The sequence below is a fragment of the Podarcis liolepis genome (genome assembly GCF_965112155.1).
Source record: "Podarcis liolepis genome assembly, chromosome: 7".
Taxonomy (NCBI): domain Eukaryota; kingdom Metazoa; phylum Chordata; class Lepidosauria; order Squamata; family Lacertidae; genus Podarcis; species Podarcis liolepis.
The window spans coordinates 39,130,923-39,154,575 of NC_139561.1; the positions used below are offsets into that span (position 1 = coordinate 39,130,923).

General features: G+C 43.4%; 2 protein-coding genes across 2 annotated transcripts in view; one reads left to right on the forward strand and one right to left on the reverse strand.

Moving 5' to 3' along the window:
• CDH13 (cadherin 13) overlaps positions 1-4,149 on the reverse strand; it is a 671,588-nt gene extending 667,439 nt beyond the window's left edge. Inside the window, exon 1 of the mRNA XM_083513633.1 lies at positions 3,918-4,149. Coding sequence (XP_083369759.1) covers positions 3,918-4,019 — 102 coding nt within the window. The 5' untranslated portion in view covers positions 4,020-4,149. The remainder of the gene's footprint in view (positions 1-3,917) is intronic.
• SDR42E1 (short chain dehydrogenase/reductase family 42E, member 1) overlaps positions 1-23,653 on the forward strand; it is a 986,520-nt gene that overhangs the window by 789,503 nt on the left and 173,364 nt on the right. The gene's annotated exons all lie outside the window — the stretch shown is intronic.

Sequence of the window (23,653 nt, forward strand, 5' to 3'; positions counted from 1 at the left end):
TGCTTTCATTTTATTCAATCATGTACCTGTCACTTTTGCTGAAACATGACTCCCATTCTTTATGCGCTGTTTTCCCACTTCTTAAGCAACTCCATCATCTCTTGAAAATTAGCCTTCCTTAAAACACAAGCTGCTCCCCCCCCCCCCACTCTCTAAACCAGCCTTTATACACACACCAGCAATCAACAGCAGGAGCAAATTTTGCCACTGCTGCAACCAATTGTGTTTGGAAAGTATCAAAGCGAACCATCACACAAATTGCAGGTGGGGATGAAGTCAAAGGGAGCTCTTTAAGTGCTCCTGAGTGCCAAAGATCAGGTGCTCTCTTTGCACCAAGAGAAGTGGGTGTTAAGAAATCAATTCTAGTATTGGGACTGTCGACTGATTGCAGGATGAAAACTCTGGTTAAAGGCCATTCAAACTCCATCCTTGAAATTTAACTTCTGCTGCTTTCTAATGGAAATGGGATACTGATAGAGGGCTGGAGCAAATCTTTGGCCTTGGCCAGGGGAAAGGGGGCTGTGCATGTGGTCCTTTTCTTCTACTGCTTCTGCTTCTTCCCTAACCATAGAATTTCTTTCCTCTTGGCCTGCCTCTTTGACTTTTATATTCAGCAGTCCAGCCTCACACATTCCCTGCCTCCACTCTCTTGCTTAGAGTAGGCCCTAACTCAGGGGTGAGGAACCTCAGTGCCTTGAGCACCTCCCTAGGCTACAACCTGTCCTCAGGCCACAGTCCCTTTCTCAGGCCATAGTCTTCATAGGCATGCCCTCCTTGAGTCATTTTGCCTGGCTGGAATTTTCCCTCGAACTGGTATCATGCCGCTTACTTCCTCAGACAGCAAGATGTGTGTGCAGATATGTGGAAGCCTCGGACTTTTGAGTGGCTCCCAGGAATGAGCCACCCGGCTGCTCTGCCTTCATGGTGGGGGCTGACCTTCACTCCACAACAAGCCTCCCACTTTCTCCTATACCAGTCATGGCCCCTATTCCTGCATCTGTGGATGAGGGTGTTCCATCCACCCAAACCGGATGCAACCGAGTCATGCCTAGGGGGTGTGCTTTCACTTCTCCAGAGAGCCAGTGTGGTGTAGTGGTTAAGAGCGGTAGACTCGTAATCTGGGGAACCGGGTTCGCGCCTCCGCTCCTCCACATGCAGCTGCTGGGTGACCTCGGGCTGGTCACACTTCTCTGAAGTCTCTCAGCCCCACTCACCTCACAGTTTGTTGTGGGGGAAGAAGGGGAGGGAGAATGTTAGCCGCTTTGAGACTCCTTCGGGTAGTGATAAAGCGGGATATCAAATCCAAACTCTTCTTCTTCTTCCATCATTGCCTCGCCAATGTTAAAAGAGGACACCGATTTGCATAAAATTTGCATGTGCTAATGAGTATGCAGTAAATGCACATTTGGAAAAGATTACAGTCTAAATAAAAATTCAATGCATCTCATCCAATAACGGAGAAAGCTGTGACCTAGCCCTGTGTGTTCCTGCTGAGTCTGCCACTATGGGGATAGGAGCCCCTCCCCCAGCTCCTCAGCTGTTTATGCATTGTGTGAAGAAAGGAACCACAGATTAGCCACAACATAAATACATTGGTCTCATTAGGGTTGAGTTTGTTCAATTGCATTAAATACATAGCCCTGTTTCTGAACAATCTAAAAGAATTGTGCTTCTCCGTTCCCTCAGCCCTCATCGGCCAGAATTGGTTCTTAGTAAACAACTCAGAAGAACCTCAGGCCTGGGGTTAAAATGTCTCTCCCACCCTGCCCAAAATTCTCAGTCTGGCCCTCAACATCTTCATTATTTACTTATTAAATTTATATTCTACCCCCCCCCCCCCGCCGCCGCCTCAGGAGCTCAGGGTGGCAACACAGTATTGAAACAATGCAGTAAAAAAATAAAATAACTTATCTAAATGATCTAAAAAGTAGTTGGGGTAGTGCAAGTGCCATTGTCTGGCTGGAACACATTCTCTGAGAGAGCCTCTTCCCTTCCTTGCTGAAGAATAGAGAAGGATGTGTGGATGTGGGCAGAAACTAGCCTACTGTAGAAAGGTAAAAATTGCTGCCATTGCCCTGCTCACTTTTGCCTCTGGCCTGGCCAGCTGCTGGCATGTGGCCTCTGGAAATTTACCCAGAAAATAATATGGCCCCCAGGCCCTTAACTGCAACGCTGCTTACTTATTATTTTATTTTATATTAATATTCATCAAGACCCATGAAGTTATTTGGGCACCTGCAGCACACACATACAAATTCCAAAAGTGCTTCTACCCTTCCCTGACTATTAAAATGCAATAACATTACACAACCAACTACTGCCTTGCTCTTTCATGACACCCCAAATAAGCTGAAAATACACAGAGATTTTCATGCAGGTTATAGAAACTGGCATAGAAATGGAGACTGGAAAAGGGACAAACTGGGAGAGAGTTGACAGTTTTGTCTGACCCTAGCAGAATATCTGTGAGGTGGATACCAACCCCCAACCACCTCCACTATCCCTACGGCCCTGAGACACTGAGAATGTGAAAGAAACCCTAAAAGACCTTCCATATTCCTCATTATGAATGATAGGTGAAGTTTAAGAGGACCACGTATTTGCACTAATCAAGCCTCTTACACAGGGGCACGGAAAATAATCATTTGCTACCAAACTATCCTGAAATTTTATATCTGCATATATCTCAAGAGGTTCAAACTATGTACTTAGTAGTTTGAGCTCAACCATAATTATATCCTTATTATCTTCATAAGATTTACTTATCCCATTATCAACTCCCTCCTCCATTGGAGGTCAGCCGTGTATCCTTTTTATTGCCCATTTAATCCTTCTACCCACCAACTCCTTTCTGATTGATTCACTTATCATGCTTCTTAGCAGACGAACGCTTTTAACATTTAAAAATAACCACGTCCCTTGTCTCTTTATTCTGTCCAAAGCAACGTCTCCCCTCCTTTCTGGAGTTCAAGTTCTTTACTCACTGAGTTGGCAAAATAAAAATGGGTCAGCATTCTTTTTAAGTTTATTTGTTGTCCGTGCATTGGTAACTCCCCCAGTTAGTGTGATGGCAGTGTGGTGCAGTGGTTATAGTGTCAGACATAGACCTTAGGAGACCAGGGTTTAAATCTCTACTCAGCCACAAAGCTCACTGGGTGACCTTGGACCAGTCACTGCCTCTCAGCCTAATCAACATCACAGATTAAATGGGCAGGGGGACGGGACCATGTATCCACCTTAAGTTCCTTGGAGAAATAAGGTGGGATATTAATGCAACAAATGAATAAATTGTTGCAATGCCTTCTATACGGGATACCCTTTGGGTTGGGCTTGAGGTGGCAGCTGGAGCAGAATGCAGTGGCTAGGATGCCTATAGAGACAAAGTACAACCAACACATCACACATTACTTTGTGGGACTTGCTCTGGCTGAAATTTTGCTGCCAAGTAAGTTCAAGGTTGTGGTACTAACATATACAGGTAAACTCCATACATCTCAGAAACCAGGTTATTTGAGGTCCTGCCTTATCCCTTATACCCAGTAGATTGTTGCAGTCTGTGGAGGACTTACTCCTGCAAACCCTATAGATCTCAGCAGTGCTTTTCTTTTCCAGAAAAATAGATGCTGGTACTCACCATGAAGTTGTTACAATAAGTGACACTCCTTTTGACAACAACAGCAACCGGGCAGGTACTGCATACCCTTAAGTACCCCCCTGAAAAACAGAACTGGATCTCAGAAGCCTGCTCCATGGTTACTTAGAGCAGGACAATATGGGAATTGCTGTCTCCTTGCATCCCTATTGACAGCACAGTCTTATGCAAGTCCACTCAGAAGGAAGCACCATTGAATTAAATGGAGCTTACTCCAAGGTTATATGATTGCAGCCTGCATAAGGTGAGTGAATATTTTACTCACATTGTTTCCAGAAGTTACAGCAAACAAGTCTCCATCCACTGGCAGTAAAATAAAGATTAAGAGGTTCCAGATGGCTTTAAACAGACAATTACTTGGTTTCATTGCAAAAGGATCATGCAATCTTTCGATTAGCAAAGATGCAGGCTGTAAAATCTCCCTTTTGGAGAGATCCGGTTCTTTTCCAGAATTTGCTGGGTTGAGAGCCAAGTCGCATGGCTCCTTTTCTGCTTGTTCCAGGAAGCAGGAGGAGAGAAAAAGACTGAAAAGGGTGGGAGCAGAGGCTGCAAAGCCACACCCACTCTGGTAACTTGAGCTCAGGGCTCAGGTTAACCCTTTCATGCACACAAATGTTAGCCAGTAATTGTATGATAGTTTTGGACTTGTTGATAGATCAACATTCAGTAAGGATTCTGTTATATCACTCAATGCCCCACTATAGTTCATGAGAAGTTCTAGGAACCAAACTCAACTCAAAACTGATGGTTGGGAAAGAACTCCTTACTCAATGCCTTTTAAAAGATGGAGAGGGGATTGTGCTGCACTTCCTGTGCAGAAGAAGTGAAGGGTAGAAAAGTCTGAACATGCACAAAAACATGAACACATAATCCATCCATTTTCCTTATACACAGAGGTAGTTTGTAGTAAAGTGATTCATTATGCCTTGCTTTTAATTATTATTATTTTTAATCTTCACACCGATGGCAAGTGAGAACAGTCTCAGCCTAATAAATAGTGAAAGACTATGCCAACAGCTGTTCTTATCCAGCATGGGATCTCAGGGGCATTCCTATAAAATCTATTTCCTCTTAAATAGATTTGCTTGGCATCTGTTACTGATGGTGACACCCCATTTAAGACATCTGTCCCCAATATTTGAGTTGAGCAAGTGCCTAATAAAAGACCAAAGCAAACTGTGGCATGCAATCAACTCTAGCAAATGGTGGTAACTATGGAAAATGATTAACACACAACTGTAACAATTGATGGAGTAATTGCATCCCAGCTATGGGAGCAATTTTTAATAAGGGGTTACACTGGATGAAAATTGTACTGATAGTGTCAGAAGCCACACCTTACCTAATGACCACTGCTGGCTATTTTATTTTTCAATAAGGATACATAACCAGATGCCGTTATCTTTTTGTGTTGATTGATGTTTGGTGGTTGAGATGCTGTTTGTAACCTTGTAATGCACCTGTTCGGAAGAGCAATTATTGCCTTTTGTTCCACGACTGCTAATAATCTGCCACTCAGGCCCATTCTGATTGGAAGAGGGAAATGAACACATCCTGGATAAGTGTGAAATTGCATCAGGTCTACAGAGATGAGTGTTCTGAAGTCTAAGATCTATTCCATTCTCTGTTTTCTTCTTTCACTTAGGAGGGTTTGCTTAAATGAGTGTTTAGTGACATCCTCTGCAAGCCATTCCAATGATGAAGGACCTCCAGGACCTTGCCAGAAGCTTGAAGGTAAGAAACAGCTGGGCAATTGCTCCCAGACTGTAAATTACTGTTGGGATGAAGCTGATCCAATACCTGAATCCAAACCTGTATGTGTGTACTATAATCCAGGAGCCTAAAGTGTTTTATGGGGAGAGGAAAGCTGGAGGGAGTACATAACACATGAAGAGCCTGATAGATAAGGCCAATGGCCCATCTAGTCCAGCATCTTGTTAATAATAATAATAATAATAATAATAATAATAATAATAATAATAATTTATTATTTGTACCCCGCCCATCTGGCTGGGTTTCCCCAGCCACTCTGGGCTGCTTCCATAGAAACCAAAAATACACTAAAATATCACACATTAAAAACTTCCCTGAACAGGGCTGCCTTAAGATGTCTTCTGAATGTCAGGTAGTTGTTTATCGCTTTGACATCTGATGGGAGGGCGTTCCACAGGGCGGGCGCCACTACCGAGAAGGCCCCCTGCCTGGTTCCCTGTAGCTTTGCTTCACGCAATGAGGGAACCGCCAGAAGGCCCGCGGTGCTGGACCTCAGCATCTGGGCAGAATGATGGGGGTGGAGACGCTCCTTCAGGTATACTGGGCTGAGGCTGTTTAGGGCTTTAAAGGTCAACACCAGCACTTTGAATTGTGCTCAGAAACGTACTGGGAGCCAATGTAGGTCTTTCAAGACCGGTGTTATGTGGTCTCGGCGGCCGCCCCCAGTCACCAGTCTAGCTGCCGCATTCTGGATTAGTTGTAGTTTCCGAGTCACCTTCAAAGGTAGCCCCACGTAGAGCGCATTGCAGGAGTCCAAGCGGGAGATAACTAGAGCATGCACCACTCTGGCAAGACAGTCCGCGGGCAGGGAGGGTCTCAGACTGCGTACCAGGTGTTGTAACCAGAAGTCTATATACTACTCATAACAGCAACAACAATATGAAAAGTGTTTCTTATAATATGCAGATCAGTTCCTGGGTGTCAGTTCCTTGAAACAATATAACTTAATGGTATTTTGCATGCAGAAGGTCCCAGCTTCAACCCTGGTATTTCCAGCCAGAGGCAGCAAGATAGGGAAAAACCTCTGCTTGGGATCTCCTTGGAGCTAATGGTCCATCCTGTACAAATCAGCTTCCTGTGCCTTAGGGTTGGGCCATGGGCAGTAGTCTGGAGTTAGCCAGGAGTCATGGGACCCAAGAACAGCCAGGGCCAAGCAACCTGTAAGGAATAAGTAAGGAATAAGGACTGTAGGGCAAGTCCACACCCAAGTACAGCCATGTTTGCAGGGACACACAAAAGCTCATGGAAACTGTAAGAGAGAGGTGACCAGACACCTGGAAGACATCAACAAGATTTGGAGATTTGCTCATAAGAAGTTGGTCCAAGCTTGACAGATGATTCCTACATAGTGTCTCTTGACTATCACTGCCCAAACTGTGAGAGTATCTCATGAAGCAAAGCTCAACTGCAGCATGGAGCCCTGTTATACTCCTTCCTGCCCAGAAGGATTCATTGTCCAGCCTGGGTGGGTGCAGCCAGCCTATGGCCTGTACTTCACTGAGAAGATGTTGCCTGCAGTTCAGTAGTTTACCCACATGGAGCAGCTTCATGAAGATCTAGCAGTTTCCGATGATATGTTCACAGGTGAGAGTCCTGTCTGTGTCTGTTCAGTGGAATGGTTTGCTTGGTCCTCCCAATATGATGAACACACCCTTTCTCCCTCCTGCAACCCAAACTATCACAGATTTCTTTTAATTCCTCCCACCTATTACCAAGTAACGAAGTTCCCTACAGCTAGGGAGGTGATCTCATTCTGATGCACCTTTGCAAGGACTCGTGACATGAATTCCACCTCCACGTCAAAGGCACCAAGCCTGCCACCTGCAACAGTCTTCAAAGTGTTTAAGCATCCTAGCAGAAAGCTAATATTTGAAATTTGCAAAATGCAAATCCAAGTAAAGCCCAAGTCAATCAGAAGTGACGGGTGGGGGGCACCACTCTGTTTTGGTCCAAATGCATGCTTTAAAAGGTCACAGCTGGCGCAATTATCCTTGCTAGGCTTTGCGTGTGCTCAGCTGTGTGCTTAGAACTGCCAAGAGCAGAAATACAGTCAGAATTCTTAAATATAAGTGTGATTATAAAAAATAAGAAAATAAAACAGAGTTAGTTAAATCAGAGGAAAGATGAGATGGGAAAGGGGGAGTGGCTGCCCAAAATAAGGGGGATAAACTGCATCTCTGCATATGTTATTGGACTACAGCTCCCATCATCCTTGACTTTTGGCCATGCCGGTTGGGGCGGATGGGAGTTGGAGATTAGGAGCACCCAGAGTTAGCTGTCTCTGGCCTAGAGTATTTCCAACACCACCAGCAGGAATATCCAGCAGGTTATATCCAGGCTAAATTAGTTGAACTTGGTTCCTACTGAAACAAATGGGACTCAAGTTAAGTCATGGCTACTCTGTCCTATTAATTTCAATAGGCCCCAATTGGCTTAGTCTGGATCTAACACTGGAGGTGGCCAGATGGAAAAAAGAGGGCAGAGTGCTCATGCACCTTTAAGAATTGTGCCAAAGAAGGAAGCTACCTCCTCTTTAGCACAACTATTAAATAGGGAACCTGGGACCATCCCAATGTTGTTGGACTCCATCTCCCATCAGTTCCAGCCAGCGTGGCCAATGGCCAGGGATAAAAAGAGCATCCGGAGGGCCATAGGTTCCCCAGTCTCTGCACTGAAGGCACAACTGTCCTCATCATTTTCACCAAGCCATCAAAGAAACACTTCATTGAAAAATGTGTTGGAAGGCATTATGAAACCCTGTCTGGGACTTTCAAACATGTGAGTAAGCTAACACAGCGCAGTTGGGGATTATGTCAGTAGTAGAGCCTATGGTTTATATGCAGTAGATACTGGGTTCCATCTCTGGTATGACCAGAGTGGACTTTGAGAGACTTTTCTCTAGAGTAAAGCCTGAAGTTTCCATACAAGAACATTTCTGTCAAAGTGCCTAATGGTAGGGCTGGTCGTGCGTTTTGCCCTGCACAGTCTTATGAGAGTTGCTGTAACTCCATCAGTTGTTCCTGGTTAGTTGGTGGCTGATCACAACCAGAATCATTTGATAGTGTGGCACAATGGTCAGAGTGTTGGACTAGAACCTGGGAGACCAGGGTTCAAATCCCCACTCATAAAGCTCATTGGGTGATGCTGGGCCAGTCACAGGATTGCTGTGAGGATAAAACTGGAAGGGGGGAGCCTTGTTCACAGTCTTGAACTCTCTGGAGGAAAAGTGGGATAACAATGTAGTAATAAATGAATAAATAAAAAAAACACATTGCATAGCCTGCTGTTTTGATTGTCCTGGTGTATTGATTCACAGTACACACTAAATCCTCTTTTAGTGGAGCCACTCTCCTTAAGAGGAAGCCCAGCCCACCGTGTGAAATGAGCTCCGAAATATTGTGCAGCTTATCCCCAGAAGATCCAGGGATGACCGTGTACACTCGCTGCGATGAGAGGAATGCCGCTGCTTATAATTCAGCATCTCATTTGAGGCTTTAGGTAAAGCCTGTCTCTGCAAAGTGCCATCTGCAAAATCACTGAGGAAGTTTCCTGCCCCAAATTGCTGCTGGGAATAAATGTGCGAGCAGATTTGCTCTGGGACAACTTGCAGCATCAGGGACGGAATCTGATATATGTACTGAATACATACTGCATACTCTTCAAGATGTGGCACCATCGCAATCGGGCTCCAAATAGGTTGCACAAGATTCAGTTTCTATATGGATGCTTATTTTTCAGAGCTGTTTCAGAGCTATGTAGTTGTTGGTGATGTTTTAATTATGGAAATGAAAGGCTTGAAATGTATATTGTAAACAATGGATCATATTATTTGGATAATAGCAACAAGTATTTTCTGTGGGCTCCCCACAAAAAATAGTAAAAGTACAACACAACATCAAACTGAAAACTTCCCTGAACACAGCTGCCTTCAGATGTTTTTTAAAAATCACATACCTGCATATCCGATTGACATCTGCTGGGAGGGCATTCCACAGGGCAGACACAACTACCAAAAAGGCCCTCTGTCTGGTTCCCTGTAACCTCACCTCTCACAATGCTTCAGCCAGATTGCCTTGGGAGTATCTGGTTGACAACATGTGATATCATTGTTAAAGCATCTGTATTGTCTGTCTATCTACTACCAAATCAGGATCAACGTCCTTGTATAAATGTACAAAACTCGGGAAAACTTAGGTTTGGGGCAGCTCAGGGACTGCCTGGACACAAAAGTTGTTGAGTTAGTTTTTGTTTTGTTTTTTGCCCCACGTTTGCCCCCTGAAATTGAGGTTTTGAGCTTTTTCTTTAGGAAAACCACCCGGATGCTATTTCTGACAGGTGAATCCCAGCTATGTCCAGGAAATTCCAGGTGTATGGCAGCTTTAATGTAACAATTAATCCCTCTTTACATTGAACTCCGGAAATTGTAGCTCGGGGGGGGGGGGGAGGGGCCCCCTACCAACTCTCAGCACCCTTAGCAAGCTACAGCTCCCAGAATTCATTGGGGGAAGTCGTGGCAGTTTCAAGTGGTATCATAGTGCTCTGCACATATAGTGTGGATGTGGCCTTTATTCACTGTCTTCTTAGATGCAACACATAAGCGACAGCTTTGGATCCCAGCTGGGTTCCTATAATAACATCAATTCTCACCCACACTTCCACGCCAGTTTCCAAATTCAACAGGGAGAAATCTTAAATCCTGCCTCATTGCCTCCTTGTTGGAATTACCTTACCCTCCAGCCTGCCAACAGAATCAAAGCCCACATTTACTCATTTTTCTCTGACATGACAGCAGCTACATATCTGTCCCCCTCCCACACTTTGCAGCATAATGTCATTTTAATACAAAGTCAATCCAGAAACAGTTCATATGAGGGGACTAGTTCTCAGGCTGAAATGAAAGAGTGGATCTCTCTCTCTCTCTCTCTCTCTCTCTCTCTCTCTCTCTCTGTGTGTGTGTGTGTGTGTGTGTGTGTGTGTCTTTCTCACACAGAGAGTATTATTTTTCGTATTTCTGTATTAACAGACTTATATTGGGGTTTCTTTTATTCTGGTGATATTCGTTGCAGTGGCAGATACCTTTATTTCAGCCCCAGGTATTTCCTATAATCACCTCAGTGGTCCCCCAGTATCACCTCATTGCATGTGGAAGTTTCTAATTAAAGTTAGAAGCTCGAGGCCACAACAGGCATGATGTTATAAGGTCTCTGGCATGGCTGTTTGGTTTCTAAATATAGCAGCTGCAGAGAGAGCGGGCTTACAGCACCAGGACCAGGACCAGGGAGAGACATGCTCAGGCCCAGCTGCCATTTTGAGGCCCTCCAGGCCTCTCTATTTGGCCCTTGAGACCTTCCCCAAACCATGCCCTTCATAGCTCCACTCTATGCCATCCTCAAAAACTTTTGTCTGTCTGAATATGTCATTGAACTGTGAAAATTCTCTTGTGTGACTGGATGTAGGGTGTGTGTGTGTGTGTGTGTGCGCGCGCTGTGTATAAACATGTGAGTTATGTCATGGCTGGGCATACTCTGCCCACCCCTGTCATGTGCCCCCTGAAATAATTTGCATAAAAATTTGTAGTTCTTGGCAAGGTTTTCTTCTTAAGTGTGCAGTTAGACAAAAAATATGGAATTGGGGGGGGGGCAGTGCACCATTGGAAAGCCGATAAGGTACAATTTGAAAAATAGGAACAGGGGATTTAAGTGCGTTAAGCAAAAGTGTTTTTTAAGCACTGAAATGACAGGCAGTGACAGAGACAGCATGTTCACAAATTAGATAAAGGTAGATTGTTCTCGGTTTCCAAACTGAAAGCAAACCTCCAAAACCATATTGAAACACTTCTTATTGTCTGAAACCTCCTCCAATTCAACTTCATCTTCAGGCAGGTGAAACTTCATCGCATCCTTATAAATAAAAAGCCTTAAAGTGTTCTCTCTTGTTTGTGTGTGTGCCTGTCAGTTACTGAATGAAGGCAAACACATAAATGAATGTTTGGTGTATAATAGAGTAGGAGCCTCATACCCAGCGTTGCTTGGGAATTCCAAGAAACCAAAAAAATAATGCAGTTTTGGAAAGTCCTGTCTGCCATGTTGATTCAATATGGTATTCAATGGTATCCAAACATAGATGAAAACCTGCTTCTTGATCTCAGGGACCATCATGAAAAATTTGATTACGATGTTTTAAAAGCTATCCAAATGCATAGTGAACAGACAAACTACTTTTTCAAAATATAGACTAGCAAGGAATGCCTTCTATTGCCCAGGAATTTGTAGAAACCATAAAATATTGTGATTTTTAAACAGATAGTGTAACTTGTGACTTTGAACCCACCACGCTGAAAACTGGGTGAAGTCATGCCAAGATAACATTTTGGTTCACCATCTTGATTCAAAATGGAACCCATGCCCAAATGTAAATGAAAACTGTCGCCCCTATCTCAGGAAGCCTCATGTTGAGTTTTGGGACGATATCTCAAGAGGATTTCGAAGCTATGCCAAATAAGCGGATAAAGTTACACCAAAGTCAGGTTTCAGTCTGTCATCTTGATCCAAAATGGTGCCCAGCACCCAAACATGGTTGAAGACTCCCACCTTGGAAACCTTTGTGCCAAAAACAGCAATGATGATGATGATTTATTTATCAAAATTGTATACCGCCCTATACTTGTAGATCTCAAGGCGGTCCACAACATAAAATTACAATATAAAAAAACACAAAATACATAATAAAAATATGAACGAAAACAAACTAACAATCTCCCCCTTTCCACAACAAAAGGGCTCTGGAAGTCAATCCACCAAAGGCCTGGTTAAGGAGTCTTTCCTGGTGCCTAAAGGTGTGTGATGAAGGTGCCAGCTGAACCTCCCTGGGGAGATCATTCCACAAGCAGGGAGCTGCTGAAGAAAAGGCCCGTTCTTGTGTTGCCACCCGCCAAACCTCTCGCGGAGCAGACAAATCAAGAAGGGCCTCAGAGACTGATCTCAGCATCCAGGTAGGTTCATATGGAGAGAGTTGGTCCTTGCTTATTTGAGAGGTGGCCAGACTTATGCCAAAAAGAATGGAGAAGTCATGCCAAAGTCATGCTTCAGTCTGCTATCTTGATTCAAAATGGCAGCCAGCAGCCAGACACCTACAACCTGCCACCCCTAGCTCAGGAACTCTCATTAAGTTTGGTGACCATATCTTGAGGGGTGGCCAAATCTTTGGAGAACAGATGGATGGGCAGACAAACCATTTTCCAAAATATATAGTAGATAAGAATTACTGGCTCCTGTGAAGGAACTGCCACTGATACAGAGCATAAGCAAGGAGCAAAACACACTTTGTGTTTATTCATCTTTTTAAAAAAAGTTTGTGGTGTCCTACAGGGAATTTGTACAATTAGGGGAGATTGCTTCAAAATACCTGAAAAATGTGTCCTTCACCCCTGCTCTAGAGCAACATAACAGGTCCTATTAGTGTAAGTCCTACTCAGAGCAGACCCTTTGGGATTAACGGGCATGAATAACTTTGCTTCACTCATTTCAACATGTCTACTCTAAGCATAGCTTAGTTGGATACAACCCACTATTTTTATCCACATGCAAATTTAAGTCACTGGTTAACCAATTAATTGACTACAGCTTGTGTGATTAATCAATACAGATTTCTTTTAGTTGACTGACAGCCCTATTAATTTTCTCTCTCTCTTGTTTCTACAAACACCTTGATCATAAACACATCCATTGATGGATGTCCCACTGGCTTTAATGGCCCTTTCATTATTAGGAAGGGTGTTTAAGATTACAGTCTACAGCAGCAGTGTTAGCCTTCTTGGGGAATACAGTTTCAGCCAATAACTAGAGAGAGGAGCTGACTTTCAATGAATGCTTTGCCCTGGAGGACAGCCAGTTCCACCTATTTATAGCCCACAATTTAAGTTCGCATCAGTTTTCCACCCACCCACCCAAACAGATGGTCCACTTGTTTGGGCCAACTTCTTGACCTGGCACACCATTGCTGTAATCCTCAGGCAGAGGGTTGTAAAAATAAAATCCCTCAACACCTTTCCCCCTCTTTAGTTGCATATTATCTACTTTATTTGAGGGGGGGAGATGTGTAAAAGTGGAGACTTCCAAAACTTTGTGAGTAAAACATTTTGGGTTGTTGCCAATGCTAGTTCTATGTGGAGTAGACCTATTGAAACTAAAGGACATCACTGAGGTCCATTCATTTCAATGAGTCTACTCTGAGTAGGACTTGGTTGAATCCAGCCTTATGAGTCAGAGAGCCAGTTTGATGCAGAGTTCAGAGGAGGGCCTGAGAGACCAGGGTTCAGATCCCTAATCAGCTATGAAGCTCCCTGGGTGTGACCTTGGGATACTCCCAGTCTCTCCTCCTAACCTAACTCACAAGGTTATTGTGCAAATAAAATGGAGATGGAGGAGAATCACAAGCACCACTTGAATTCATTGGAAGAAAGGTGGTGATTAACATTTGTTTATATAGCACCAGCAATTTACACGGGTCTGTACACAATTAAAATAAGAAATTCTACTCTGAAGGGTATACAGTCTAAATCAAAGAATATAAACACTGTGATAAAAATGAATAGTTTAACAAGCACAGTACAATTCACAAGCCATTACATTGGGTTTAATAAAGCCAGCTGGGTGTAATAAATGTTGGGAAACATTTTTGGCTTGTTACCCCTGCAGGCCAACTTTGACAGGTAGGTGGGACAACCTGCCTGTTAATATGGACTCTGATGACTGACAGGTGGGTTGCCTTGTCCAGCTGTCCACTTCGCTTGTGCATCACTTCCCAAGCACCCAATATGCAGCTGGTTGTCAGGAGACTGGGAACCACAGCACAAGGGTCTTTGCTCAGGGCTTTGATCATCCAGCAGGTGGTGAGTTCAGCTGTGCTTTCTGCACAGGTAACTTAACTGCACAACTGATCCAGCTGTATCCTTACCTGATTCACACCTGCTTCCCAGGTCTGGGGCAAGTGGGGTGAATTAGGAAAATGCCTTCACAAGCCAAAATGGAGGAGGTTTGGACCATAGTCCACCACCTCACCCCTCCCAACAAGCAACAGCAACCCACCTGCCAGGAAGCTAGAGCAGCTCCATCTCCACCCACTGAGCTGCTCCTGTGGCAGAGCTAAGATATTAACCATGTTTTCTTTCTGATTCACAGTGTGGCTACACTTGCAGTGTACTAGTTTACTGACTGATTGATTGATTGATTGATTGATTGATTGATTGATTGCATTTATATCCCACCTTTTTCTCCAAGGAGCTCAAGGTGGTATCTGTCGTCCCCTCCTCCCTCCTCAATTAATCCCCATAACAACCCTCTGCTGTTGGTTAGGCTAAGAGGCAGTGACTGACCCAAGGTCATCCAGTGAGCTTCATGGCCAAGTAGGGATTTGAACTCTGGTTTCTCAGGTTCTAGTTCAACATTCAACCAATACACTACAGTGCCTCTTCAGTTCCAAAGTCTAGGAATAAATGTGTCTGAGGGAGGCAGTAAAAAGAGATAAACAGGCAAGATCCTAGCATAGAAACATATCGACTGACCACTGGCAGGTCTGTTCTGCCCATTGTCCCTCTACCTTCTCATAGCTGCTCTGAAACAAAACAGCCCCAGCTATTCATGATTCACCCGAGATGATCTGCAATTCCTTTCAGATAATGGTTGTTGCTTTTCTGCAGCGCTGTGTGTGTGTGTGTGTGTGTGTGTGTGTGTGTGTGTGTTTGAAAAAGAAATAACGTGAGCATCAAAACTCTCTGATCTGTGGAAGTTGCTGAAAGCTTAGGCCACCAATTTTGTAAAATCAATATGTTATCAAGCAAAATTATGCATCACAATCCATAGCACATACGAGTGTGGCAACTTCCCCCCTCCCAAAAAGGGAAAAAAAGAAATCAAATTAAAAAGATAATCTTTTCTAGAGGGTGAGGGAGGGGGAAATCTATATCTCATCTGATGGAGCAGACAAAATGCTTGACATAAAGAGAGAACTAAGATTTGTTTGGCATGCAGGGACACAGCAGGACCATCACATTTATTAACATCATTATCGCAATCTTTATTGATATTTGCCCTTATCCAGATCACCCCTTTTACTGTATTCCAAACAAGGCAGGGGAAGCACATCCCCAGGCTTGGCTCCAGATTTTGTGGGGCCTGGGCAACTGCCCTCAATGGATTTCCAGCTCTCAGCAACATCCCCACTCTGAACCTGCGACCACTTGGTCACTCTACGTTTTCCTCACTCATGATAATTCAGAGGCAGAGGACTTGTGGCTCATTGTTTAATATCAGGAGTGGGAAACTTGTGGCTCTCCAAAAGTTGTTAGATTCTCATCATTTATCACCATTGCCCATGTTTTCCAGGGCTGATGAAAGTTGGAGTCCATCAGCATTTGCCCACTGCAGAAGGACTTCAAAGTAGCTCCCTCTCAGCACCCATTGGATGTTGGGCATTGAGAGAAGCTCCTTTAAAGTTGTCACTCAATGTCATAATGACATAAAGTTGGCCCATGAGGGGTGGGGAAGGTAAGGATCTGGGCCACTGGCCTCATTCAGTTTCCCACCCCTGATGTAGTTTACCTGTGTGAAGAACTCCTTCTTTCTGATGTTGTGGATTTCCCAACATTTGCATTCACTGTCACTGGATAAGGGTGCAGACTGTCCCATATAGGATCATCATCCTGGGAAAACAGGTTTGTGGTTTTGGGAATATTCCTTGACTCAGATTATTTGTTCCTGGATGTCCAAGTAGCAGGTGTAGCCAGGAAAGTGTTTATCTTGTTGAAGATGGTGCAACAGTACTGCTTTTTTCTCATGAGTGCAGACCTAGCCACAACTACACATGTCCTGTCAAGCACCACTCAGTCATAATAAACATTTAATTAATACTCTAGTTGATATCCACGTCGCCTATTACTGGTAGAGCTGTTTTATCCCTGTACCGCAGATGACTGAGGCAGATGTTTGAGGCTTGCCAAAGTGAGTTCATAGCAGAGACAAGGCTCACACCAGGGACTTCCCTATTCACAATTCAGCCTCTACACCCTTTGCTAATCTCATTTATTCCTATTGCAATTCATTCCATAGCCTTCTCTCACGTTAAGCTATGGGGAAGAAATTCAGCTCAGTTTGCACACAAAGGTCATTTGCACTTCCCAAAACAATACCTGACTTGAAAACCAGGCAGCCTCTAGAATTCACACTTCTCCAAATTTTGCAATGCCCTATTTGCAGCCAAGTAACGAGTACACAAATATATGTGCTATAGTAAAGTGTGCATAAAAATCCATGTATTGGTGAAATTAACAGACATGAAAAATTGCTTGCAGAAATGTGTATATTAAGCAAAACTGCATACCAAAACACACATTTTAGGAAATTTTCACCAAAATGCTGGTGAATTTCCAGGAGGACTTAAAAATAAATAAATCACAAACTTATATGGAAATGTGGAGAACTGAAATGAAGATTTAAAAAATGAGAACATGACAGAGAGAGATGAAATTGATAGATTTTCCCATCCCTTCTCATGCTGCCTAAATTAATTAGAGTCGCTGATAGCTCACGATGTGCATGTTGTGTTCCCAGTGATGCACATCTGTGTCAATGTCGCACCTGTGAGTTGAACCAGAAGTCCATCTCTGGAGAAAGAGGGAAGTATAAATAGCCAGAGCCCCCCAAGTGAGGGAGGGGAGAGAACGGCTGGCCGAAGGCTGTTGTCAAATGGTGTCCTGGGATTTGGGGATGCCTGTTTCAAACTGAATGGCTAAGCCATTGCCTCTGGCCAGAAGTGCATTCTGCACAGGAGACAGTTGTGATGTTGAAAAAAGGAAAGGCACAAAGCCCCCAATCCTTACATTCCTGGAAACTTTTCAAGCTACTCATTGAGGAGTTTGAGAGCAGGAGGAATATTCTTGGGCTTAAGGAGGAAAAGTTAAGGTCACAAGGAATGGTTCTGAGCACAAATTCTTTCACGTGGGCTCATTTCATTGCACAGAATTGCCGAGCGATTATTCCTTTGGGGTGAATAGAGATTTACAGGGGATGTGCACCTCTCTGTATGCTTATTCATAAGATGTGGAAAGTAGGCAGGCATGCCAACCTGACTGTCCTTATGGGAGGCAATCCTGTCAATCTCAGGGAATGGCTGAACTTCAGACAGAATCGTAACAGGAGGCAACAATTTAGTTTATTGTAGGGGGGGATTATTTTCAGACACTTTACGAGATGGAGCGGCAAAAATTTGATTAATACATCCTACATCAGCTTTTGAAATTTCATTCCCTTTGAGCAATGGCGGAGCATATGCCCATGCTGCCCAGGGCGGGTGCGCTCCCGAGGGGAGGGGCGTGGCATGGAAAGTGCCCTCCCAGGCACAGGATAGCTGCTTGGGTGCGGCCGGGGTGGAGAGAGCCGCCCATGGGGATGGGGCAAGCAGCTCACGGGGGCAGAACAAGCTGCCCATGGTGGACATTTGGCGCGCCACCCTCCCATGACTCCCAAGCCTCCCCCAAGCTGTCAAAATGAAGGGGGAAGGGGGGAATGCTGCCGGCAAAGCAGCACTGCTCCCTCCTTACCCCAACGGCTTGGGGTAGGCTTGGGAGGTGCGGGCAGGTGGTGCACCAAATGTCACCCTCCTCAGTGAGGGCACCTGGTGTGGTCTGCCCCCATCGCCCCCCCCTTCCTATGCCCCTGCCTTTGGGGCATCTAAGGGCTGACATTTGGCTTTTGTATACCTTCCAATATTTCACAGGAGCAAAGAGGGACACCCTTGTAAGTTATACAAAATATTGACGAGTACAGAGCCAGCACTACCAGTACAGTGAGGCAGCTGCACAAGTTTCCCATCCTTACCTTCCGAGCTCTCCATGGTCTTTGCGCACTTATCTTTCTCCTCTTATGGGGGGATAGGAGAGACATTCAATTCAGCTCACATTTAAAGGCTGACCTCCATAATTCACACTCTCAAAAACAATATGCAATCCAGAACACAGTTATCCCTCAAAATACTTCTACAAATTTGCCAATGTAGTTCTTCAGCCAAGTAGTGTGCATACGAGGACAAATGTGCATAGAATGCATATATTTATGAAAATAGCATGCAAAAATGCATTACATGTGGGGAAATTGCTTTGCAAAAATGTGTCTGTTAATCAAAAGTGCATACAAAAAAAATGTATATATTAGGAGAATGTTGCACTAAAATGATGAATTTTATTAAGTCAAAGTGGAAATGTGGAGAACTGAATTGAAGATTGGAAACATGTGAAACAGAAAAACTGAAATTAACAGATTCTTACATCCCTGCCAATGGCCATTCATCATTAGGCTTCACCATTCTCAGCTGTCCAAAAGACTCTGGCACCATCAAATACTAACATGCTTCCTTCCTTACTGCTCTGTATGCTTGGCACAATCTTCTAGAACACTTGTATGGAATCACATCACTCCCTTCCTACCTATCCCTCATCAAAGACCATATTTTCTATGAAGCCTTTGCCCATTTGTATCAAAGTGGGGAGCCGCAGACCCAGGGGTCAAATTCAGCCCTCCAAGTCTATCTACATCCAACCCTCAGGACTTTCCTTAGGCCACATTCTGTACATTCCTTGTTTGTTGTTATGGGTCTGGAATGTGTATTTGAACTGTGATAATGTCCCTTGCTTGCCTAGGTGGAGGTGTGGAGAAGACTCTGAATTTTCTTTGGCTGGCATGTAGCCTATTGTACAAAGACAAGAGTCATCTCCATTGATCTACCCACTTTTGCTTCCGGCCCTATCCACCACTCACATGTGGCCCTTGGAAAGTTGTATACAATGTAATGTGTCCCTTCAGCTGAAAAATGTCCCCCACCCTTGTTTCTGTTTTTCCATTTTAAGTTCCTGGGAGTGGGAACGTAAGTTCCAGGTAACACTATATCAATAAGTTATTTAATAACAGCAACTTCATTATCTATAAGGCTATTAGGTTCATATATTTATATATGTGGACCTGTGTTCAGTGTATCTCTCTCCCGTTGCCGGATTTGGTTGCTTGTCATGTCGCCCAGGCAAAATGCAAGTAATCAAAGCGGCAGAAGAAATATAATGTTCTGGGGATTTGTTGTGGCCCATCACACAGCAGGCACTGCCGTGAAGGCCTAAATTTGCAACCAGAATTTATTGTCTGCCGGCTTGCTGCTAAAGACAGAAGTGCACACACCAATTGATGCTTTAAATGCAATGAAATTTCAGCATAAATCCGTTTACCTCTGCTTCCCGGCTACAGATTCGGTATCGGCTCTGCATTTAACATCAGTAAGCATCACATCAGTCATGCCATCACCTTCCTTCACACTGACAATTGACTACCTTTTGCAGAAGTTTTGTATGTTGCAGCGGTCGTGTGTGCTGCCCCGCTCACCCCCTGCTTCCTGGAATGAGATGCAAATTGTCGGATGCTATTGTCTGGCCTAGGTAGGGAAGGATTTAATGTGCTTGGTCAGTGCAATGTTGGAAATTTTACATTCATTTCCTTATTGCTGGAGGGCCTGCATCTGAATAGCAATGATGTCCCTTGATCTTAATATGTTGCTGCTCTGTATGAAGCACGGCTAGCTTTAAAAATAGAAAGGTAGAAGGTATTAAGAAACAGGCTTCTATCCCTTCCTTCATTATGGGGTGTGTGGAAGCCCTGCAGGCCCCTCTATCCACTCCTTTCTCACTAGGCCAAGGATGGGGCCCTCCAGATGTTTTTGGACTCCAACTCACATCAGTCCCACCCATCAAGGATGATGGAAGTTGTAGTCCAGCAATATCTGAAGGTTCACTGGCTGTCCATCCCTGCATCAGGCAATGTCCCGTTTTGCTTATGCTCTGCACCTTCCTTGAGTGCTTTTCTGTGAACTTTGCAGAACTGATGATGTTCCAAGTGCTATATCATATTCCTTCCACATTTGTCATAAATGGATCTTTTAGCATGGCAGAGCCCAGGACTTTGGAACTGCCTGCCTATTTAGCACCTGCTAAAAACCATTTTTGTTTAGACAAGCCTATCCAGTCACGTAGAATGCTGACATGTGTTTAAATCTTCTAGCTTATTGTTGATTTTAATTATTTTTATGGCTTAAATAATTGTTTTTACTCTCTTTTTACTGTCACTTTTTTATTCTTTTGGTAACACACATGAGGTTTTTTTTAATATATAAAAAAGTGTTATACAAATTTTGTGAAATATGTAAATAAACTACTGCATTTTCTATGGCTGAAGCCTACCACACAGCCCTTAAACCTTACCCATGAGAAGTTGATGGACTGCATGGAACTGGCGGAAATGACTGGCAGAATCCGAGACCAGGGAGAAGAGTCGGTGGAAGAAGATTGGAAAAAATTTAAAGACTATTTACAGAAACACTGTAAAATTAATGAATGTTAGAAGGATGCTGGAATGAAGTTATATGGCTTTAGCAGAAATGTTATAAAGAATTAAGTAAAAATAGACTGTTAATGGGCCAAAGAGAAAAAAAATAAGGTTAGATTGTGTTAAGATAAACTATAGGACAAAAACTGGGAAAGATGGAAAGGATTTGCTGAAATAGCTAATTGAACTAGAATACAAAAAAGGGAGGTGTGAGGAGGTTGTCGAAACAAGTAAATGAAAGACAAGATATGAAAATATTGGATGTGTTTTTAATTGTTTCTGTCTTTGTTTTTGCTTTTGTTTTGTTAAGATAAGCAGTGTTTTTCTTTTTTTGCTTTTTATGTATTGTATTGTATTGTTTTGCTTTGTTTAACTCTTTTTCTTCTTTTTGTAATTATTAAATTCTTAATAAATATTATTTAAAAAAAAAACACCTTACCCATGAGAAGGTTCCTCAAGAGCAGATGTGTTCCACAAGCCGGGATGGGGGAGGATGTTCCTCATTGCACTTAGTAAAAACCACATACGGCCCGGCAGAGGACAAAATTACAGTAATAGGCTGCTGTACTGGCATTCAGAATGTGCCATCAGTACTGATCTGAGTCACATGAAGCAAACTATTCAGAGCGGGCCAAATGATAAGCATACAAACTGAGACAGATTAAGAATGATGTGATCAGAGCATGTGCCAGGGGTTCTTGGCCAAAGTGAATTCATTCAATATTGAAAATAGGGACTATCCCAATATATGAGGCTGTGCCAGAAGCCCTAGCCTCCTCCTGTCTATGCTGTCCATTCACTCTCCCTCCGAGTCCAATTAATAAATGCACCCTGATCCTTTCCGTGAGTTTTCCACTTTTCCTCTTCTTGCTCCAAAAGGTGGCAACATTGGTGTGACCCACCTTATATCAAGTTACAAACTTGAGACCCATGGGTGCGTCAAAATCCACTCACCAAAGATGAGAAGCAGTTTGTTTCACCGCAGCAACTCCAGCTTGGAGAAGCAAGGGTTGTAAAACTGCTGTGAACTGCCCTGTGATCTTTGGGTAGAGATTTAATAAATAAATTTACTACATGTGAGAAATGTAAGAAATAAATTGAACAAAGCTAATAAACAACAACAACAACAGTGTTGTTGTTGTTGTTTTACTTTGAACACCTGTACATCTACATATGGTTGAATTTTGACAGCGGTGTTAGATCAGTTGCATTTGACACCCCTTCTTGTTCACTATTACTCTTGTTTGGCAATGAGAGCCAGTGTAGTGTCATGCACAGGACAATGGTGTGGTGTGGTATGTGGCAGCACCACAACTTTGATAAGCGGTCATAGCTCAAGGCTTTACAAGGCTTCAAAGTCAATCTCTGGCATTTCCAGTTGGAAGGATCTCATTCGTATCTGTATCTGTATCTGTATCTGTATCTGTTGTATCTATATCATCTATATCTATATCTATGAATGACATCTGCCTCAGGTCCTAGAGAACTGCTGCTGCTATTAAGGCCTCACCTCCTCTATACCCCTGTTCCTCTCACTAAACCTCTCTGAGAAATGTAACACTGTGACAGGGTTCTCCTGACAACTCGCAGTACTCATAACAATCTGTCGCTTTCATGATTCCTTGGGGAAAGCTATGACTCTTTAAAGAGGCAGGAGTCATTTTTCAGCCGGAACTCACCGGAACTCAGCTCCAGCCCCTCTCAGGTGGGTGCCATAGCCATTATAAGAGAACATTATAAAAGGCATTCATGGTGAGTTCTGACACCTCTTTTCCCAGAAAAAGAGCACTGCAAAGCAGTATTATTCTGCTTTAAATGTATGGTGCAGATGGGGGCCTAAGCAAGTCTTCAGCTGCATCCTATGTACCAGTATATATGCTAATATAAACTTTTTTATTTCTATTTCCATTGCCCTTTCCGTTAGAACAATGGCAGCACACCTGTAAAGAAATCGCAGGGAGCCAAACTTTTGGAAAGGTTTTACTGAATAAATCAAACAAACAAACAAATAAATAAATAAATAAATACAATAAAGATCATAGAAGTATGAAAAGCAGTGCAGAATATCCAAGAGAGACTTAATATTAGGTTGGTAACTTACTTCAGTCTATTAAGAAAGCCAAATTTCACATTGTACTGTGGAGAGAGAGAGTATTGCATGACTGTATTTGCTGCTTATTAAGATGAAATCACCCCAAACAGCATATAATTTTTCAGTGTCCGCCAAGCATTTGGCAACACATAATTTGTGGCTTATTTTTCCAGCTAATGTTAAACTCCACATGTCTCAAATCCTGTAAGATTTTCCATTTGGGGTTCTGACAGCTGACAGCACCCATGTCACGAGTTCTTGAGGTCTGAAACCTTTCAATTGCTCACCCGGTATATTTAAGAAAACAAAGCTGGTGAAGTTGGAATGGGATGTGTGGAAAAGGTTACGTTTATTCAAATGTAACAATACAAAGGATCTGCAAGCAATAAATAAATGTAATTCGGCGAATCAAAATATACTCTGGGAAGGGAAGCTCCCTAAGCAGATAGGGATCAACTCCTGCCCAGTCCTGGCCACATTTACTGGCTCATCCTGTGGCTCATCAGCAAAGGATTGGAAAAAATTATTCCTCCTTGCTATGAGAACCTTGGGTATGTAAATTTGGCAAGAGTGCCATAGCCCCACCAGTTCAGCATTCACCACAGCCTTAAGGGCCCCCCAAAGTGAAGCAGGTGTAAGGTGACCAAAGAGTGCCCTTAACCCAATAATGCCTCAGATATATTGTTGTTCTTTAGTCGTTTAGTCGTGTCCAACTCTTCA